This window comes from Cebus imitator, unplaced genomic scaffold (assembly GCF_001604975.1).
Source record: "Cebus imitator isolate Cc_AM_T3 unplaced genomic scaffold, Cebus_imitator-1.0 Scaffold457, whole genome shotgun sequence".
NCBI classification, from domain to species: Eukaryota; Metazoa; Chordata; class Mammalia; order Primates; family Cebidae; genus Cebus; species Cebus imitator.
Genome location: NW_016107772.1, coordinates 1491816 through 1514218, shown reverse-complemented (window position 1 = coordinate 1514218; position 22403 = coordinate 1491816). Strand labels below are relative to the sequence as shown.

At 48.1% G+C, this 22403-nt stretch overlaps 1 protein-coding gene across 2 annotated transcripts in view; it reads right to left on the bottom strand.

Moving 5' to 3' along the window:
• MGLL (monoglyceride lipase) overlaps nucleotides 1-22403 on the bottom strand; it is a 135676-nt gene that overhangs the window by 90623 nt on the left and 22650 nt on the right. For both annotated transcript variants that reach the window (XM_017511960.2, XM_017511959.2), the window contains exon 3: nucleotides 1125-1231. In XM_017511960.2, coding sequence (XP_017367449.1) covers nucleotides 1125-1231 — 107 coding nt within the window. The remainder of the gene's footprint in view (nucleotides 1-1124; nucleotides 1232-22403) is intronic.

The following is a 22403-nucleotide window of genomic DNA, read 5'->3' as shown; positions in this document are numbered from 1 at the left end:
CAGATAAGGCTTTCTTTCCCACATTTACAAGGACTCCCAGGCCCCTGTCACTGCTCCCCTGTCCCTCTTTTCAGAGATATCACTTAATTATCCATTTTCAAATCAGATAAAACAGAAACAACATTTCTGGATCTGGACCACAACGATAGAATTTTACATTGAAGCTGTGGGGAAATTACCATGTTCAGTCATGGGAAAGTCTTAATTTTAAAAAGTGTTAGGCAAAGAACTGAATTGGGAGACTTCCCAGCCATAGAGAATGTTGCAAACATGATTACAAAAGCACATACTGACTCAGGCAATGAACATTGCATTTTGATGGTTGTGGATTTTGTTACAGGACAAAGAATCAAAGACTTGGCCTGGGGAAGTGTGTGTGTGTGTGTGTGTGTGTGTGTACATTTATGTATGCTTGTATACGTCTGTATGTATGTGTGCATGTGTGTGTAAATGTGTATGTGCACAGGTACATGTATGTGTTTACATATGTGTGTAAATGTGTATGTGCACATGTGTATGTACACATACATGTGTGTTTTATGTGTGTGTTCAGGTGTGTATGTGTGCATGTATGTGTGTATGTGTATGTATATGTGTGTGCACATGTGTGTATGACTATTTGCATGGGTGGGTACGTGTCCCTGTATATGTGTGTGTGTTGGGTTTTCTTGTGACCAGTATGACCTGTTGAGGCTTCTACTATTCTCCTGGTCTGAAATGCTTTATAAACCTTGTGTGCTCAAACCAGGGTTTACATCGTACTTGAACTGACTACACCATGTGCATTTGAGGGCACTTGGAGAAAATCAGGATTCATTTTGAGAGAAAGCACTTTATAAATGCAGGAAAGAATTCCTTGGATTGGGGCAATTTCTGAGATAAACATATCCAACTTTATTTTTTCAGTTGAAGTTTCTAATTAGCCTGCATTCAGTCTCAGACTCTACAGAATCTGCTGCTGAGACATTTTTTTTTGTTTGCATAACTACATTCTTTTACTTAGAAACATCCGTGGGGAATAGAAGAATTCAGAAGGAAGGATGCTGGCGGTGAGATGGACTAGAGAGGGAGATCTCCAAATTGTCAGGGCCCAGCCAGCTCCCATGGCACCCTGGGACACTCACCATGGTCGTGGGCAAACACCAGCAGGTCCAGCCCCTTCAGCATCTGAGCCAGCTCGTCATAGCGGCCACAGTGCTCCCCAGCTCCATGGGAAACAAAGATGAGGGCCCTGGAGGGACAAGAAGGGAGCCTCGTTAGAAAAGCCCAGGGCCAGTGCCGTGGCTTACGCCTATAATCCCAGCACTTTGGGAAGCCGAGGTGGGTGGATTGCCTGAGGTCAGGAGTTCAAGACCAGCCTGGGCAATATGGTAAAACCCTATCTCTACTAAAATACAAAAAAATCAGCCAGCTGTGGTGGCATGGACCTGTAATCCCAGCTACTCATGAGGCTGACGCAGGAGAATCACTTGAACCTGGGAAGCAGAGGTTGCAGTGAGCTGAGATGACAACACTATACTCCAGCCTGGGAGACAGAGCAAGACTGTCTCCAAAGAAAAAAAAAAAGAAAAGCCCAGATGGCTGCCGCTGTACTGCAGCAGCTCCAGAGCTTATATAATCTTGGCAATGCCAGGAGCCATACCATGGGCTCCAGGCGTTGTCAAATAAGAGGATTTTGCTGTTAAAATGCTGGACTCACAGAATAGAGCCCAAATCCCTGCTCTTCCTGTGAGCTCTTAGGCAGAGCTCTGGTTCCATGAAGGTTCATTTCTTCGCCTGTAACATGGTAAGAATAGCATCACCCTGTGGGTGCTTGTGAGGCTTATGGGAGCTAACCAATGCCATGGCCCAGGCAGAGTGCTGGCACGGGGCAGGCAGGCCCTCCCCCAGTGCCTGCTTCCTCCCTCGGGGGCAAATGCAGTGGCATTTAGATTCCAAACTGTCCCATTTTCAAGGCCTATATTCTTAGCAGAAGACCCACAGAGAGCTAGAGACTCCTTCAGGCACGGAGTAAATGCCATGAGTGATACCCACCAACTTCTGCAGCCGCTGATGGTGATGAGGGGAAAGAGGAGGAGAAGAACAAGCTGTTACCTTCCTGAGCATTTACTATGCACCAGTTCCTCTGTAACTTCACACGCAAGATTTCTAACCCTCCAGTCATCGGATGATTTATCTTCTTTACAGAAGAGGGTCAAATGCATAGAAGTTAAGAGAGTTGGGCCAGGCATGGTGGCTCATACCTACGACCCCAGAATTTTGGGAGGCGGAGATGGGTGGATCACTTGAGGGCCAGAAGTTTGAGACCAGCCTGGCCAACATGGTAAAACCCAGTCGCTACAAAAAATACAAAAATTAGCCGCATGTGGTGGCATAGGCCTGTAATCTCAGCTACTTAGGAGGCTGAGGCATGAGAATCACTTGAACCTAGGAGGCAGAGATTGTGGTTGACCCAAGATCATGCCGCTGCACTCCAGCTTGGGCAACAGAGAGAGACTCTGTCTCAAAAAGAGAAGTTATGTGAGTTGTCCAAGTCACATGGCAAGTTGGCAAAACGCCATTCAGAGTATGTTACTGCTGGCTCTTGGGTCTCAAAGAAGCTGTTGTAGGGCTCAGAGCACAAGCCATGGAGTCAGGACAGGTGTTGGCTCAGCAAAGGCCCCCACCACCCGATCTGGGATAGCCCCTCCCAGGGCTTTCTGCTGGGCCCTGGCCCCTCCACACACACCTGCGGACCACCGCTCTGGTTCCCCAGTCGCTTGCCTGCTTCCTGACACCCCACCTTGACATCAGCTCACAACCCTCTGAGGACAAGACCCCAAAGCTGCATCCCAGCGGAGCAATTTGAGCAGGGGCCCAGCTGAGGACATGGACACCTCATTCAACAGCTGTGTTCTTCCTATGACTCTTTTCAGACAGGATATATAAGGGCAGAACAGCACCGGTTTATTTTATCCTCTTTCGTATTTTATTCTTTGAGTATCATTCAAAGCTCTGGCATTAGCCCCATTTTTCAAATCACCTTTGCCATCTGTCTTCCCTGCCCTTTTCCTAAAAACACCAGAAAAATGTTCATGCCCTCTTCACTGCTCCATAGAATGCCCAGCCACCTCCACTCTGCCAGCTGTGAACTTGTGTAAATGACAACTGCCCGCCTAACATTTCTGGGATTGGCTGACGGGATTTCTTTCCTGCATTTCCCTTGGCTACTGAGGAGCATGACTGGAACCTCTAACTAGTCAGCATCTTCCATCTTCTAAAGGGGCTGTGCTTCCAGAAGGGATAGCTTGAGTACTTTAACCCCCTTTGGGAGCGCGACCACTGCTGTCATAATTCAGCCTACTGTTAACGCAGATGGACAAGTCATTGAGCTGGATCATGCAACTCGCCCGCCTCTTACCGCAGCCAGGGGTCACCCAGCAGAAAAGGACTTCGGGGTTCCATTTAGCAACCAAAGAAATGGCACAAGGCATTGTCACCATGCCTGGAATTGCCTGTCAAGAGAATCCAGCCCCAAGTCAATATGTGGAAAAATATGTAGTCTCTTACTCTACAGCAATTCCTTCTAATCCAGAGGTTCTCAACTTTGGCCACACATTGGAACCACCTGGGGAGCTTCCAAGAAGGCTAATGCCTGGGTCCCACCCCCAGGGGACTTCTGGGTTTGACTGCACTGAGGTTGGAAAAGCTCCTCGGCAGCTCCAATGTGAAGCCAAGGAGGAGAAGCACCTGTTTTCATCAGTGTTGAGTTTGGGCCACAACGCTGCTCAGAGGCTACATGGAACTTAAGTGTGGCGAGAATGCAACCATTGTGGAAACTTTGGGCCCCCTTAGAGCCACCGATCTCCCTAGGGGTTATACTGGGAAGACCACAGGTTCTAGTGATAGAAGCTGACGGATACCGCCATCCCACTGCAAGTGGTGGGGGCCACTGCCACCCTTCTCTCTGCACAGGAAGAACCCATTGGCAGCACCTGCAGGCTCAGGCTTCCCACAGCCCCACACTTCCACCTCCAGCCCTGGTCAGCACCCTGAGAGCCACCATCAGACACCTGGATTCATTCTGATCTTCAGCTTCTGTTGTGGATTTCTGTTGTGGTAAGTGGGTTTCTCCTCAGTGCTTGGATTTAGATCCTGCCTGGACCCTGATTCTGATAGCTCAATCTCCCCTTCCCCCTGGCTGCCACATTTATACATTCCAAGGACCTTCCTCTGTTTTGTAAAATCTGTCCAGTAAAGTGAAATCAAATTATGTTACTCTTCTGCTTTAAGCCCTCCAGAGACTTTCCACTGCAACAGAACAAAGCCTCTGAAACACCTCTTCTCCTCTCTCCTGCTCTCGAGCTCCTCCAAGGCCTCCTTTCTGGTGCCCAATGTGCTAGGCAATGGTGTGCTATTAAATGTTTAATAACTGGAGGTGGGGATGGTCCTAGAATTCCTCAACCCACTGTAGTGCCCAGGGCAGGAGCCTCCTGGAAGCCTGCCTATGCTGCGCTTGCTGGCACCTGGGTGCTTCACCCCACCCCCTGTGAGCACAGCCTCCTCCTGGGAGACCTTCCCCACTCCTTCCCCACACATCTGCTGCACCTGGAGCCACTGCTGCCACACACTCCTCTCTTCAGACCCTTTCCTGTCCCGTCCCAGCCTTTCCCAGCTTCTGGCCCTGTTGCCATGAACACAGATGGCCATATCCTGAGCTATGTGTGTCTGCATTTGTCTCTCTGGGTAAAGGGACAGCCCCCAGCTCCAGGCTTCCTGATGGAAGGTCACATTCACCCCTGGATGCTGGGCACTGCGTGGAAGCTTCCCCTTCAGGGTTTCACAAAGCATTGTGCTTCTATTTCTACTCTAAGAACATACATGACCGAGCACTGAGAAACCCAGACATGGAGGAAATGCACATCCCAGTTGCTGGGAAGCTGTGAACAGAGAACAAAGTTCAGCCATAACAACCTGGTTGGATTCCCAGGTTTCCAGTGTGAACACGCAGAACCTTGGACAAGTCGCCTGATGGCCCTCAACCCGTCTCCTTGGCACTGAAATAGAAAGGGTGGGATGACAGCAACAGTGGGTCCTACTTTTCTTGAGCTGAGTCTGCAAATGTGAATGAGAGCTTGTTACATGCCAGGCCCCAGGACGCTGAGATGAACAAACAACGTTGTCCCTGCCCGCACACAGCTTGCAGCAGCACAGCAGAGAACACACATGTGAGCATGTACTGTGGGGAGCACTTTGAGCACCACCAGTGGGTCAACAGATATGGGAGCCTGACCTAGAATCCAGAGAATAGCCGGGGAAAGCCCCTGAGTGTCTGAGCGGCTGCAAGCTGTCCAGGTGCAGGGGTCCTGCCGAGGACACACAGATGTGCCTACTCCAGGAGCAGAAGAAAGGCCCCAAGTCCAGAGTGCCGTGTGGAGGAGGAAGGTGAGGGATGCACGGAAGGCTGGGACCACAGCCCCAGGGGCAGGAGTGCGGCACTGGGGGTGCTCCTCTGTGCAGAGGATGGTACCCTGCAGGGCAGCGACCTGATCTGACTTCCGCTTTGTGAGGACTGCAGGGCTGCTGCGAATGGGGTAGGAGACAAGAGACGACGTTCATCAAGCAGTCGACAGGACCCTGAGCAGGTGCCAAGAAAGTGGTTGGTTCCCGCCCTTCCTCCTCTGCCGTTCTGCAACCGCAACAACACGCAGCCGCAGAAAATTAGCAGAGCCATTTATGCAGACAAGGCAATACCCACCGCAGCAGAAATTAGGTTGCAGAGGAGGCTAGCTAAGATCTTTTTCCTGGAACTTCTTTAACGGCTGCAGCCAGTTGGGAGCCAGTCGTTCAGGGAGAAGGCAATGACTGTGGGAGGGGCGCCCAGCCCCAGAAGCAGATGGCCCGCCTGGCATCCAGCCCCGGGAGGTGGGGCAGCTCCCAATAAAGCACATGCAGCCCTCGAGATGAACAAGCCACAGAGCCTCTCAGAATGTACAAACCAAGCTGCTTTATCCTCTCCATTGAAAAACGAATGCCCCCTTTATGCCTTTGTTTATTAATCAGGTGACCTAACCTCTCCGGGCTTCAGTTCACTCACCTGTGAAGTAGGGATAATCCTGACACCACTGGCCTGAGAAATGACACTGTGAGGTAAACGATGAAATGCGGATGGGGCAGGGGTCTTGCCTGGGCTAGTGAAAGCCCTCCATCACTGTCCGATAGGAAGCCCTTTGCTCTGATGGTGCAGGTGAGCCACTTGCCATGTGATGGTGTGGAGTGAAGCTCTGGCCCTCCCGTGAACTGGCTCCTAGACTTCCGTGGGCCTCAGTTTCTCCACCTGAGACACGGGGACACTGGAGCCTCCTCCCAGGGGTTAGGAGGTGAAATGAGACAATATGTGTGCAAGTGCACCAAGGCCCTGCGCCTCGAGATTGAGGCTTCTGCCTTCATGACCATCCACTCTGCCTCGCCCACCTCCTACATGAGGAGGAAGATTTGGAGCCAGGGACAACTCACATTCTCATGGTCACTGCCAGACCCCTGGGCAGGACGCCTGCAATACACCAGCAGCCACCGCTGCCTTGAAAGGCAGAAGCCAGAGCTGAAATAAAAGGAGCTCACCTCCAGCGAAGGGGCCAGCCTGTTCCAGCTGGACCCTGGGCTTGGCTGGACTTGCTGCCCCAATGTCTGCTCATCCGCAGATTGGGAATAACAGTGCCTCCCTAGGAGGCCGCAGGGAGAATGAAACGGACAGTCCCCTAGAGCATGCAGAACGGCCAGCACTAAGGGGAAAACGCTAGCCCCCTTCCTGCCTGCCCTTGTCCAAGCAATGCTAGGCTGTCTTAAAGGAAGAACTGAATGCCCAGCTGACAGAATGTTCTGTTCATTTTCTTAGAAAAAATCAGGAAAATGAATGTTTTGTTGGAGGAAATGTACGGTCAGAGAGATACAGCGTCCATTCCTACCACTAGGCAGGTGGGGACACCATCAGATCTGGGCGAGGGGAGTCTTGGGGACACTGGCCCCACGACCCTTGGAGTGCTCTCACTGGAGGGGCGGGAGTGTTGCCTGCCTCTCCAGGGCAGTCCCTGTTCTTGGTTCTTGCTTATTCCAGAGCAATCCACTCATTTGACTGGATCCCTCACTTCATCCCCCACTTCTACCAAACTCCTTCCTGCCAAATTTTATGACTTTAATAAATTCGCCCAGCACGTCTGCCATTGGGGCCGCATGTGGGCTTGTGAGAGTGAGTTGGATCCCTTTCCTGTAACTAAAGCGGGAGCATCATGGCTCTGTGGAAGCCCAGATCTAACTTGTCCTTCCTTTTGGAGTTCCAGGGGGCTTTGGTTCCTCTCTGCCTCTGGCAGGGCTCCCGCAGCGACAGTGCGCGGGGGACAGAAATAGAACAGAGCCAGTGAAGGAGCTAAAATCTCACAAAGGAAACTAGAAATAGACTTCTCCTTTGTATAATAAAACAGATCAATAACCCCTGCCTCCCAGGGAGGGCCTTTGAGAGGACCGATTGAGAGAATTTATGGAAAATCACCAGCATGCTGCCTGGTACAGAGTTAGGCATTAAATAACAGCCAGCACTGACAGCTGGCACCTCAGCCAGGTACAGGTCTAAGTGTGTTATTATGTATTAACTTATTTAACCTTCACACACCCCTGTGAGGTAGGTACTGGTATTCCCCCATTTTACTGATGAGAAAAGTGAGGAGGCTGGACAGCTTGCCTGAAGTCACACAGCTAGTAGGTTTTGAACCCAGCAGAATTTTAACTCAGCCAGGCTGGCTGGCAAGCCTGCCCTCTTGACCAATGTGTAATTAAATAATAAGATGGCACCATGTAATGGTCAGGTCATGCCCCAAAGGCCTCTCACCCTGACCAGCTTATCCTCTGGCCGCCTGCCCTGGCACCCCACCCCTACACTGTACTCCAACCACAGGGAGGGCCTCACCACAATTGGGCAGAGGCCTGCTCTTCCCCTCTGCGAGCTCTGCAGCCCTTCCATGCTTCCCCAACACTGAGTCAGGTGCACCCTCCTGGGGCCCTGTGTTACTCTGATCATGGCTCTTATCCAGCATTCATCAACGAGGGTATGTAGACCCTGTGTTCTTTGAGAAGAGACCATGTTTTATTCATTCATCCTGGTGGCCTGTCCCCGGCAGCTGGCACTGCCTCTGCTCCATAAACACAGAATGAATGAATGAATGAATGAATGAATGAATGAATGAAATGTATCAGAGATGGGAGAGACAACTATGGGCTGGAACAGTCATGGAGAATTCCTGGAGGCCTACAGACCACTCCCATAGTGCCCTGCGATTTTGAAAGCACTCAATGCCCCAGGTTAAATCCCTTTTCACTTTGCCTGGCTAGAGAGGCTTCTGGTGCCTGCAACTGAAACTGGTTATCCAAATGCTCCCGTGGAGAGATGGGAACTCTCTTGGGCTTAAGTGGGGTGGGGGAATGCACAAGGGGCATTAAAGGTAAGGCAGGAGGGAGTGGAATGCCAGGGACACAAGGCCCTCACACATGTGGTGGCCAGGAGGAGCTGGGCGTGAGTGTGAGCAAAGCCCAGCCATGATGGGAGGAGCCACTGCGGATCATCCCCTACAGGATCAGGAGGCCTGGGCTAGGCTGTGAAAAGGCCCATCTGTGGCTGGAAGAAAAATTTGAGATTTGGGAACACAATGGGAATTAGACCCATCATCCCTGACACCCAACCTAATCTTAGCTTCTTTTTAAAAGATATATCTTGGGGTGGGTGAGGTGGCTCATGCCAGCATTTTGGGAGGCCAAGGTTGGGGAGGATTGCTTGAGGCCAGGAGTTTGAGACCAGCCTAGGCAACATGGTGAGACTCCATCTCTACAAAAACATTTTAAAAATTGACAGGGTGTGGTGGCGCAGCTACTTGGAAGGCTGATATGGGAGGATCACTTGAGCCCAGGAGGTGGAGGCTATAGTGAGCCCTGAGCATGCCACTGCACTCCACTTCAGCCTGGGTGACAGAGCAAGATGAAAGATGAAAGAGAAAGAAAAGAAAGGAAAGAAAGAAAGAAAGAGAGAAAGAGAGAGAGAAAGAAAGAAGGAAAAGAAAGGAAAGAAAGGAGGGAGGGAGGGAAGGAAGGAAGGAGGGAAGGAAGGAAAGAAGGAAGGAAGGAAGGAAGGAAAGAAGGAAGGAAGGAAGGAAGGAAGGAAGGAAGGAAGGAAGGAAGGAAGGAAGGGGCAGAGGCATTTAATAGAGGCATTTTCCATGAAAAAAACAAAATTATAACCATAATAAAACAAAGCCACAGCACAAAGCCGAAACATTCTTTGATCTAATACTCCTTTCAGAATGGGCACAACTCAGACCCAGAACAGCTTTGCATTCAGCATATTTTAGCACAAATGCTGCCACCCACCCCCAAGCTATATATATTTTTATTATCATAAAACACTACAAATCAGGAGCCCTTGGTCATGCCAAGACGGGTAAAGTGACAATCACCCTGATTAGTAGTAAATGTGCACACTGATTAAAAAGCAGTATCCTGTGGGCTGAGGCCCTGGAATCAGATTCTTCAGACTTGAATCCTGGATCTGCCCCTGACTGGCTGCAGGCCTAGGTGACAAATGACTCAATCACTCTATGCCTCAGTTTCCTCATCTGTAGAATGGGTACTAATGGTAGCACCCACCTCCAAGAGGCTCCATGAGGATTCCATAGGTAATGAGCGAAACACGAGCCCAGCACTCATCAGAGCACTCAGTCCACACGAGCTAACACCGTTGTCTTCCCCAGGCACGATCTCAGAATTACATAACATTCTGAGCCATTTGACAAATTAAGAATTGGGCATGGAGCTGTTAAGTATTTAGCCAAAAATGCACACATGCCAGGCTCAGAGGGAGAGAGATCTGGTTTGAAGACCGCCTTTTTTTTTTTTTTTTTTTTTTTTTTTTGAGATGGAGTCTTGCTTTGTTGCCCAGACTGGAGTGCTATGGCGTGGTTTTGGCTCACTGCAACCTTCACCTCCCAGGTTCAAGTGATTCTCCTGCTTCAGCCTCCCAAGTAGCTGGAATTATAGGTGCATGCCACCAGGCTAATTTTTTGTATTTTTAGTAGAGACAGGGTTTTGCCATGTTGGCCAGGCTGGTCTTGAACTCCTGACCTCGTAATCTGCCTGCCTTGGCCTCCCAAAGCATTGGGATTACAGCCGTGAGCCACTGTGCCCGGCCTGAAGACCACCTTTCTTAATCAGTACACTACATTGCCTGTCGTGGACAATTTACTCCCATTGTGACCTCATGGCAGCAGGAGATGGAGGGAGGAGTGACAGACCGGACAATCCTGAAATAAAGTCACTGTTAGTCCTTTCTTCCTTTCTTCATCCATCAAGGGTCTACTAAGCGTATTCTGTGAAGGCACCTCAGGATCTTGAGATGAATGAGACCTGGTCCCCTGCCTTTAGGGAAGTCACATGGGAAACAATTTCCCTGACTCCCTACTCTCCCATTAGCATGACCTGAGTCCAGCCTGCCTCATAGCCTCTTGCTTCCCCTATACCGAATGCCTGGCTTTCTAGCTCAGCTCTCCTACTCAAGTCCAGCCAGCCTGCACACTTTCTGAGGGACCCTAGACTAGGACCCTGATTCTTCTCCCACTCACACCGACGGCTCCCACCAGTTCCCCCAGGGGCTGGTGTGTGAACCTGCTCTGATGGCGATCCCAGGGCATAGCCGGCCCCAGTGCGGCAAGGCCCAGTCCTCCATGTCAGCCGCTCCTCCATGCCACCCGTGCACTGAGCCCACAGCTGAGGTTGCACTGGTCTGCCCGAAGGGCATGCTTAGTGAGGATGTGGCCTGCCCAGTGTCTGAGGAGACTTCCTCTTCCTTTGGTGCAAACACTTTGCTCCCAGAAATAAAGGAAAAGCAAAAGGGAAAACTGCAGAGCCTGACTCCCAAATTCCCTGTGTGAGGAGCTTTACCCTTCAGCCTGAGATTTCTTCGGATCATTGAAAGATCAGAATCCAAAAAGAGGCTGAAAGTTCCTCCAGCACATCCCCCATCCCAGGCACTAGAGGGCCACCCCACCTTCTCCCTCCTTCCTTTCTTTCTTATTTCTTGTTTGCCTTTGAGCCATCTTGCTTCAAAGCTCTCTGAGAAACATCTGCAGCCTCCAGGCTAACCATAGTCCAGCTCACATTTCGTGTCCTGATGATTTTACATAGTTGCAGTTGGTTATGTTTTGTTTATACTGGGAGTATCTGTGCATCTCTAAGTTCCCCCTACCCCTATCCGTACCCTCAAAGGGGCAGAATGCTTATTGAGCTAAGGGCTTTGCATACGTCATGCTGTGGACTGAAATCTCTAATCTTCAGTCCACATCACTCCTAGCCTCCTCCCAAAATGTGAAACAGGACACTCAAATATTAACATTGGCTGTTTATCTCAGAAGTTCATGAGGCCAGAAGTTCCTTCCTTGCCTTTTATGGAAATTCTTTGAACTGCACTGGCTCCATTTGCGTTTGTCCTGCCCTCAAGTCAAGAGGAGCATGTGTCTTTTAACATGCAGTTTAGGTTAGGCAGGGTGGCTCTCACCTGCAATCCCAGCACTTTGGGAGACTGAGGCAGGTGGATCACCTGAGGTCAGGAGTTTAAGACCAGCTTGACCAACATGAAGAAACCCCGTCTCTACTAAAAATACAAAATTTAGTTGGGTGTGGTGGCAAGCACCTGTAGTCTCAGCTACTCGGGAAGCTGAGACAGGTGAATTGCTTGAACCTGGGAGGCAGAGGTTGCAGTGAGCTGAGATCACGCCACTGCATTCCTGCCTGGGCAACAGAGTGAGACTCCATCTCAAAAACGAAACAAATAAACATGCAGTGTGCCGGCCCCCAGAGGCCACTCACTAAGTCCAAATCTATATGTCTAGGCCCCTCTCTCTAGAAAGTTACATCTATCAATCTGGCTTTCAGATACTTGTGTTAAATCAACCCATCAACTTTTTTTTCTTGCCCAGACCAACACTACAGCCAAAAGTCCATTGCTGTGGTCCACATATTGATCTCTAAGATCTGAGGGATGGGCTTTGAGAAAGGCTGGAGTAACGGCAAAGGGCTTGCTATGTGAACCCTGCCTTGTTATTTGAGAAAGTCACTCACAGCCCAAAGTGCCTGACTTGGAAAACAGGAATAATAATCCCTGCCTTGCAGAAGTGCTTTGAAGATGAAGCGACAATGTTCTCAAAACATCCAGTGTCGCACTTGCCACGTGGTAACTGCCTGGTAGGTGCCAGTTCACTTCTCTTGGCTTCCTCTCCTGAATGTGCATGTTAGGGTTTCCTCAGTCAAGCCGCTGGAATGCATGCAAAGTGATGTGGGCCCTTGGAAAGACTGCTCCAGACAGCCTCTTAGGCACATGGTAGGTTTTCTGTGTTTTGCTTTTTAACACATCTGGTTCCCATGAAGAGGGCACATCTGTGCAGAAACTGACTGGGCCTAATCCCACCCAGGAGCCATGACTTGAAATATTTTTTCTCGGGAGGAATGATGTTGATTGTCAGCCTACCTAAGTCTGAAGGAATTCTCCATTCCCCCTTGGCTGCGAGCCAGATGGAACCCTTCCCAGCTCCAACATGTGAAACACAGTGGCCCCACAAGAGAAATAAAGCAAGCTGAGTGGACCCAGGCACATGGCAGAATGGCAGCCGTCCTGGACCCTGGCTGGCTCAGCAACTCCCATGTCACATTCGGGTCTCACTCTGTAACTTGCATGTGTCTAGGGAGAGGCAGGGAAGGGCCTGGCTTAGCAGAATTGCCCAGAGTGGAGGTTAAAAATCCCCACTTGGCATAAATCCTAATAAGCCAAAATATTAGCAAAACAAGTTGCGTGTGAATATAATTTAAGAATGATAACAGTATTGTATTTTGAGGCACCGGACTAAGGGCTCTTTATGCACAAATCTCCTTCCCCATAATTAGAGAAGCTCTAGATCTCATGGAATCTTTTCAGATGTCAGTTTCTTCCCCTCTGCATAAGTATTTTATAGATGTCAAGTCTTCTTGAAGTGTGTTGGAAGTTACCGGAAATTTTCTAAACATCTTGAAGTAAGACTGTCTTTTATGACGTAAGACTATCTTCTATGATGTTAGACTATCTTGCATGATGTCAGGCTGTCTTCTGTAAGACTCTCTTCTGGCCAGGCACAGCAGCTCATGCCTGTAATCCCAGCACTCTGAGAGGCCGAAGTTGGCAGATCACTTGAGGTCAGGAGTTCGAGACCAGCCTGGCCAACATGGCGAAACCCTGTCTCTACTAAAAATACAAAAATTAGCCAGGCATGGTGGCATGCGTCTGTACTCCCAGCTACTTAGGAGACTGAGGCAGGAGAATTGCTTGAGGTCAGGAGATCAAGACCAGACTGGCCAGCATGGCAAAACCTGTCTCTACTAAAAATACATAAATTAGCTAGGTGTAGTGGCAAAGTCCTATAATCCCAGCTACTAAGGAGGCTGAGGCAGGAGAAAAAGAAAACAACTGTCTTCTATTTATGAGGCAAGACTATTTTCTATTATGATGCCAGACTGTCTTCTATGATGTGAGACTGTCTTCTACGACATCAGACTGTTTTCTATGATGTAAGACAGTTTTCTATGATGTAAGGCTGTCTTCTGTGATATCAGATAGTCTTCTATGATGTAAAGCTGTGTCTTCTATGATGTGAGAGTGTCTTCTATGTCATCAGACTGTCTTCTGTGATGTCAGACTGTCTTCTATGATGTCAGACTATATTCCATGATGTGGAATTTTTTTCTATGATGTAAGACTCTCTTCTATGATGTAAGACTCTCTTCCATGATATAAGACTCTCTTCTCTGAAGTAAGACTATCTTTTATGATGTAACACTGTCTTCTATGATATAAGACTCTGTTCTATGAGTTCTATGTAGGACTCCTCAGAAGGATACCCCTCCTTTGGGCTGCAGAGTCTTTCAGATTTCTGTTGAGTTTTGATCTTTTGCTCATCCTTTTGAAAGCAAGTTAATGTGTGTCTAGCATTAGAAACTGAGGTAGTTAAGCCACTATGAAAAGCAGTTTGGAGATTTCTCAAAGAACTGGAAACAGAACTGCCACTCAACTCCGCAATCCCCTTACTGGGTATATGCCCAAAGGAAAATACATCATTCTACCAAAAAGACACCTGCACTCATATGTTCATCACAGCACTATTCACAACAGGAAAGATATGGAATCAGCCTAGGTGCCCATCAACAGTGAATTGGATAAAGAAAAGGTGGTATGTATAAGCAATGGAATACTATGCATATGCAATGGAATACAGTACAGCCATAAAAAGGAATGAAATCATGTCCTCTGCAGCAACATGGATGCAGCTGGAGGCCATTACCCTAAACAAATTAATGCAGGAATAGAAAACCAAACACGGCAGGGTTTTGCATGTTCTCGTAAGTGGGAGCTAAGCATTGAGTACATATGGACATAAAGCTGGGAAAAACAGACACTGGAAATTACTTATGGGGGAAGGAAGGCAGGGAAACAAGGATTGAAAAACTATCTATTGGGTACTATGCTCAGTACCTGGGTGATGGAATCAGTCATACCCCAAACTCAGCATCATGCAATAAACTCATGTAACAAACCTGCAAATGTATCCTCTGAATCTAAATAAAAGTTCATACTTAAAAAAAGAAAGAAAAACTGAGGAGGCGACAGTGAGGTTGCTCTCCAGACTTTTCAGTCCATAGGAAGCAAAAGGCTTAGAATTACCCTGAGTATTGACTTAAAAATTGTATTGAGGAGTAATTAATATTCATGGTGAATTTATAAAGTGAAAAGAGCATGCCACCAAATCTGCACATACGTAATATTGAAGAATGCACACACCCACTCACATATATAATTTATGGATGCTTAGAAAGGAATATGGGTCATTGCATAAAAACAGAAAAATATAGATAAGCATAAAAGAAAAAATGAAATCCATCCACAATCTTATCACTCAGTGATAACAATTGTGAACATTACAGTATATTTCCTTCCAGGTTCTTCTTTTCCGTATGTATTAAAATTTATTTGTAATTATTTATACATTGTATGTTTCATTTTGAATCCTGCTTTTGATTCCTTAATATCTCTCCATGAACATCTTCCCATGGAAATAGCATAAACACCTACTTCTAGAGCTGCAGTGAGGTTGAATGGAGAGAACCTTCGAGAAAGCCCCCACCCCCATCCCACCACTCCCCGCACAGAGCCCAGAACCTGGGAGTTATCTTGGAAATGGCTAATTACAAACCCGTGGCATTTGGGCCACTGTCCCTGCTCCTGAACTCAAAGCAGACATTACTAATCAATCCCAGTTTCCTTTTCTGTGGAACCCAGAAGCCCTCTGACCCTTTTTCAGCACCACACTCTAGATAGCCACATATTATCTTCCTACACTGGGCCTTGGCTTTGAAAAACCTAATTCTGAGAAGCTTCAATTCACAATTTCCCTGCAGGACTATGTCACCACTACTTAGAGATTCAAGCCTTTGATGTTCAATGAATTTGCAGTTGGATCTTTCATATTTAGCTTGGGCTGTCATTTAAAAAGCACTGTGGAGCCAATGCATTAGGGTTGCCAAATCAGTCTGGCTTCAAAACCCCTGGTTAGGTATCCAGCAGATGAGAAACCTCCCTGCTGCATGATTAGTGGCAGGGCAGAATTTAGTTTGAGACCAGTCCATCTTGACTCCTGGGCCAGCGGGACATAAGAACACTATCATACAACCCTCAAAACAGTGATGTACTGCAGGCAACAGTGCCCTATGGTGAGTGTCACGAGATGTTTAGAATTGTCCACTCTTCTGAGCACTGAACCTCAGCAAAGCTCTCCCAGCGTAAGGATAATTAAATTCCAAAGTAGGCCTTCCCTGAAGTTATTCAACTAGAAAATTACAAGCCACAGCAAAGATGTATTTCCATATAAATGTGCAAAAGCAAATCCAGCATCCACCAGCCTGAACAAGAGGGGGATGGACAGCCTGGTGCATTTACCACCTAATTTATCATGCTGCTAACATCTCTCTGGGCACTTATCACATTCCCTCGGGGCCACTGCAATGCCTGCCTTACCCAGCCTGCTAAGCTGAGAGGTTCCGGAAGGCAGATGCCTTACCCACTCTGCAGAGCCCCGTGGGAGGCCCGCAATGTACTGGTGTGCCTGAGGCCAGGGTGGCGGAGGAGAAGCCTGTAATGCCGTGCAGTCACCAGGCACGAGCTGCCATGCTGTGCCACACACATGACTGTCACTGTTGGCTGTGTGGCTGCATCAAAATCGTCTCTCCAGTTGTCTCTCAACATCCCTCTGCAGAGGGTGTATCCCAGAACTGCTTTCTACTCAGCTTCTGGAACATTCTGTGGCTGCCCCTGAGAACACCCAGACAAAGCTGAGAATCTTCCTGGCTTTTTGCAAGCAAAGAAAAATGTTCCTGAGGCAAGTAAGAGAACCATGTCTCCCAAATAATATTCATCTCGACCTGTCAAGACTCAGCCTAGTCTTGCTCTGCATGCAGCCTATTTTCTGAGCTGGGAGGCTCCTGAAAATAGAAACTCAGGGTGAAAAGATAGAGATGAAACACAATCCTTTTATTATGGCTATGATCCCGTACTTATACACCTAATACTATACATCCAGAAAATCGCTAGAATCTTTAAATATTCCAGATTAGAAAAACAAACAACATAAAAATCAACTTTTGGCCAGGCGCTGTGTCTCATGCCTGTAATCCCAGTCCTTTGGGAGGCCAAGGCAGGTGGATCACGCGGTCAGGAGTTCAGCCTAGCCAAGATAGTGAAACCTCATGCTCAGTGGTGGGCACCTGCAATTCCAGCCACTCGGGAGGCTGAGGCAGTCAAATTGCTTGAACCCAGGAGGCAGAGGTTGTAGTGAGCCAAGATCGCACCACTGCCCTCTAGCCTGGGCGACAGAGCAAGACTCCCATCTCAAAAAAAAAAAAAAAATCAACTTTTTTTTTTAAGAGTCTCAGTCTTCTTCTGTCACCCAGGCTGGAGTGCAGTGGTACAATCATGGCTCACTGCAGCCTCAACCTCCTGGGCTCAAGCAGTCCTCCCACCTCAGCCTCTGGAGTAGCTGGGACTACAGGCACAAGCCACCACTGCCCGGCTGATTTTTATTTCTTGTAGAAACTGGTTTTCACCATGTTGCCCAGACTGGTCTTGAACTCCTGAGCTCAAGTGATTCTCCCACCTGGGCCAAAGTGCTGGCATTACAGGCATGAGCCACTGTGCCTGGCTCAAAATTCTTTATATAGCATATACCTCTCTGTATATCCAATCTTCATCTCCAACTCTACCCAGGTTGATGTCATCCAGACCAGCAAGGGGTGTGCAACATTTCAGTGTGAAATAGACATATGTATTAAAAAGTACAAACAACTGACCTGCTCAAATAATCATAACAGGTGGAAACCCACGTACCCACTAACAGCCGAAGACACAGAGCACATGACAAGCTCTTTGCAAGCACAGTGCATACCTTTCTCCCTGCAGGACCAACACTGTCCAGAGTTTTGTGATAATCACTCTTTTGCTTTTCTTCATAATTAACCATCTATGTATGTGGAAAGGAGCCTGTTCAGGTTCTCCATGCGTCAGACTAGCCCATGAAGTGAATTCTTGGGGTGCCGTAAAACAAGCAGCACCTTCAGGCTGAAGGCTGAACTCCCACCTTCAGCCTTCAGCCTCCGCTTTTCTCTGAGTCACAGTCCTGGGGCTGCAAAGTACCCAGCTGGGACCCCAGGGCCCTGTTCTCACCTCTGTGGCCCCTGCCTGTCCTCCTGCAGAGCTGCCCCTGGACTCGGTTCCAGGACTTTCTCCTTGGACAGACCCTTTGCTGAGTCCTCATTCTCTTGAATCTGTTCTTTCCATTCCCTCTGCTGTCACTCCCAGCCCTTATTACGCCAATAGCCTGAGCAATCCCAACAGCCTCCTAACTTCACACCCTGCCCCAACTTTCCCCCACTCAAATCTGTGCTCACACAAACGCCTTATTCCTATTGTGTCAACAGCCAAAAGTCACTGACACCTCTGCTCTTACATCAGCTCCCCATACCTTTGCTGTGGCCTCTCCACTCAGGATGCCCTTCCCGTCCTGCGTGCCTACAGGAAGGCTCCTATCGGTAGGAGGCTCAGCTCTACAGCCTTCCCCGGTGCTCCAGTCACTGGGCCCTTGGTCAGGGTGTCCAACTGAAGTGAGGCCACAGGTGGTGTGGCCAAGCTGGAGAGCACCCGGGGGAAGCCAAGGGCAGAGCAAGAGAGCGGTCTCAGGGGCACTGCCTTTCAAACCTGCAGCCAGATTCCCACAATGAAGGGAGGACTTGGAGCCAAACACCAAAGGCCTAGGCAGGGCCCTCTGCCCAGTGTCCCTGAGTCCATGGACTCATTGTTCTCTTGAGAACACATCCTTGGGACATCATGGAACATGCAAAACAAATTGTCAAGGACCAAGTGCTCCCAAGAAGCCATGGGGAAGGACACTCGCGGCTGGGTAGCGTCCACGTGCCCCAGAGACTCACCCGTTATCTCAGTGGGTCCTCCTCATGGTCCTTTGGCATAAGTAGCCTGAGCACCAGTTTTTCAGATGAGGAAACTAAGGTTTCCAGGGTGAGCGAGGCTATTCGCTAGGATCAGAAGAGCCAGGCCTCAAATGCGGACCCGCCCAACTTTGAATCTGTGCTTTGCCCTTTCCACCAACCTTGAGACCAGCTCCAAATCCTGCCCCCGCCACTCACCAGCCATGGGATTTCTGGTGCTTCCAGAACTCCTCTGAACCAACCCTGCCTCCCTCAGGGTGGGTGAGAAGGTGAAAGAGATTACACGCATGAACAGCATTTTGCTAGCTGTATCCTACTATAAGTGGACTACCTCAAGTCCTTTCTCAGCACAAGATGTGTGTAAATAAACCAGGTTGAATGAGTGAATGAAATCCACCAGTCAACTCTCTTCCTCTTTCCTGTTTCCTATTTCCTGGCTGATATCTCATCTCCCAGCTGTGCATCAGGAAGAGACAGTGAATCAGGCTTCATGGCAGCCCCAAGCAGCTCACTACAGAGGTACCAGCAAAGGAAGGGCTTCATATTTATGAAATGAATAGTTGACCCAATGTCTTCCTGATGCTAATGGAGGTATTTAGCACTGTACTTTTTGAGGCCCAGTCTTAACATTTGCAAAAGAGAAGATGGTCTTTATGGTACAGTGCAAACTGATTGCCCCAAACTCCATTCTCTCTTCCATAGTTATAGAATTGTAGCTGTTCATATGGCTGCCCAGATAGAGACCATATTTCCTTGCAAGCCTTCCTTGCAGCTAGGTGTGACCATATGACTAAGTTATGCCAATAGAATATGAATAGAAATGATGTATGCAATTTCTACAACACCTACTTGAAAAAATCTGCTTGCCTTAGACTTGCCCTCTTTCTCCTCCCCATGGTCTGGAACACAGAGAAGGCAATTACCACCTTTGGTGATTGAACCCAGTCTAAGTGGTGGTGGGGCAACAAGATGGAAGGAAACTGGGTCCCTGAATGGCCATGTGGAGCATAGCGACTCTACCAACTTGGACTGCTCACCTCTGGACTTCTAAGTGAGAGCAAAATAAACCTCTCTCTTATTTCAGCCACTAAATTTTGGGGATCTCTGTGCTCAGCCTGTTCCTTAACAAATGCAGACTATCATTAATAAGATCCATATGGAAGAGCCAGGTGAGTTGGGGTCAAATCTAGGCTTTGTGACTTCCTACTTCTGTGAGTTCAAGCAAGTTGATGAACTACCATTTCCTCATCTGCGAAATGGGGAGAACTGTAGGACCAGCAGTGAGAATTAAATAACATGTAATATATACAATAAAGCTGGCTACTGTTATCATCATGCTATCAAAATGTTTTCCTGCCTGTGGAGCTGCAGCCAGGCTACCCGTGCATTAGTTAGCCTGTACCAGAGGAAATAGCTTTTATGTTGGTTCCCTGTATGGTTAGTTATGTGTCTTCCTGCCACAACTGATCTTATGTCCTCACATACATTTTAATGCAAAAGCCCTAGCAAGCCAAGTGTGGTAGTAAGAACAACCCACCAGCTGGCCTGGGAACTTACTGGTAACGGTCTGAGAACATGTGCTTCATCCCCTGAGGTGTCTAAGCACTGTAGCCAACAAGAAATCTCTTCAAATGCCTTTCTCTCCTCTAAGCTCAGCTCAGAGTCCCATAGAGCTCAGTGGGTACCAGGCCAGCTTCAGAAAAAGCTGTTGATACTTGATTTTAGAAGTCAGAGAGAGTATCTATGTTCAGAGAGAGAAAAGCAGTGTTACTGATTAAAAAGGGGTAATAGCCAGGCACAGTGGCTCACGTCTGTAATCCTAACACTTTGAGAGGCTGAGGCTGGTGGATCACCTGAAGTCAGGAGTTCAAGACCAGCCTGACCAACATGGTGAAACCCTGTCTCTACTAAAAACACAAACTTAGCTAGGCCTGGTGGCACATGCCTGTAATCTCAGCTACTTGGGAGTCTGAGGCAGGAGAACCACTTGAACCCGGGAGGCAGTGGTCACAGTGAACTGAGATTGCACCATTGCACTCCAGCCTGGGCAACAAGAGCAAAACTCCATCTCATAAATAAAATAAAATAAAATAACAAAATAAAATAAAAAGGGGTGACGTTTCCAAGAAAAGTTCAGATGCATGCAAGGTTCTGGAGTATTCCCTAAAACATTTATTTCCTTTAAAAAAGAAAAAAAATATATATATATGTATATGTTAAGTATTTAAATATATATATTTGTAATAATATAATAAATATATATTTTATAATATATAATATAATATTTACATATATAATTTTTTTCCTAGAAAAAATGAAGCCCTATGAAAATAGCTAGAAGGCCACAGCTATAACCCAACAGGAAGAACACATGCTTGCCACCAGCAAGAGGCCCACACAGCTCACAGCCCTCTATTTCTTCTTTAACAGAGAGTCCTTGAGAGCCTTGTCTGGCCAGGCACTGGGTTAGGCTCTGGGGACACACCTGAGTTAGACCAGGTCCCTACCCTTATGGAACTTCCAGTCTAGTGTGGACCCAGAATAATGAGCAGATAAGCATATGCCAGGCCAAGCATGTCGGGGTCAGGGGACGAGGGACATCCCCTCCATCCCACACAGCACAGGCCTGCTTCCTACAGGACTAGAGACACTAGAGTTGTAGAGTGTAAGAGATACTGAGTCCAAGATTTGGTCCTGAACTTCACTCACTTAGGTGCATACCTGTTTGCTGCTCATAAAATGCAAACAGGACCAAAGTGTGGAGGCCCACCGAGGTGGTCAGCAGCCTGACAGCCCTGCTGCCCAAGTGCAATAACAAGCAAAATTGACATCCTGCATTCCCTAATTAAGCCTCACTAGCCTCTCCCACACTTTCCCAACCTCCTGTGATCTCCTACAGGTGCAGAAAATACATCAGAGCCAGTGGGGTGAGATGGGTAATCCCCCCTTAAACTAGGCTGGAAACTTAGATGGCCATTATTACTCCTCCAACACCAGAAACCTCCTGCCTCAAAATTATTTCATTTGCTTTGGGGATGCAAGATCCAGGAGTGATTTATTTTTAATCAAAAAGCAGTTCTGCATTTTAGGAGGCCAACAGATTAAGAGCCTTTATTAACATGTATGATCTCTTCAGACACCTCTTCCAGGCCAGCCAGGGCCCTGGCCGGTTTTGAAAAGGTTCTTATGCCAAAGGGCTCCTCTGAGACAACATCTAGATCAATATTTGGAACTGCCCTTCTGGGAAATCACTGATGGTCTGCGGAAGGCACATGGTGTGACTTTTAGAGCAGTCCATTAGTGAAGAGCTTCACAGCTGTCCCAAGATTCTGGAAAAGGACCAGATATTGGTATGACTGACCTCGCTTCTGTGCAAGAGCTTGGAGCACTGTCTTTCAAGCCTGAGTCTCTCTTGCTCTCTTCTTTTTTTTTTTTTGAGACGGAGTCTCACTCTGTCACCCAGGCTACGGTGCAGTGGCACGATTTCAGCTCACTGCAACCTCCGCCTCCTGGGTTCAAGTGATTCTCCTATCTCAGCCTCCCACATAGCTGGGATTATAGGTGCATGCCATCACAACTGGTTAATTTTTGTATTTTTAGTAGAGACATGGTTTTACCATGTTGGCCAGGCTGGTCTTAAACTCCTGACTTCAAGTGATTCAACCACCTTGGCCTACCAAAATGCTGGGATTACAGGCGTCTCTTTATTGCTGCAGGGGAAGGGCCTGTGTTTGCTCTTGTTCTGACAGTGGGCACCCATCTCCAGGCCACCTGAAGGAATAAGCAGTGGGGTGGGGGTGAAGATATTCTGGCCC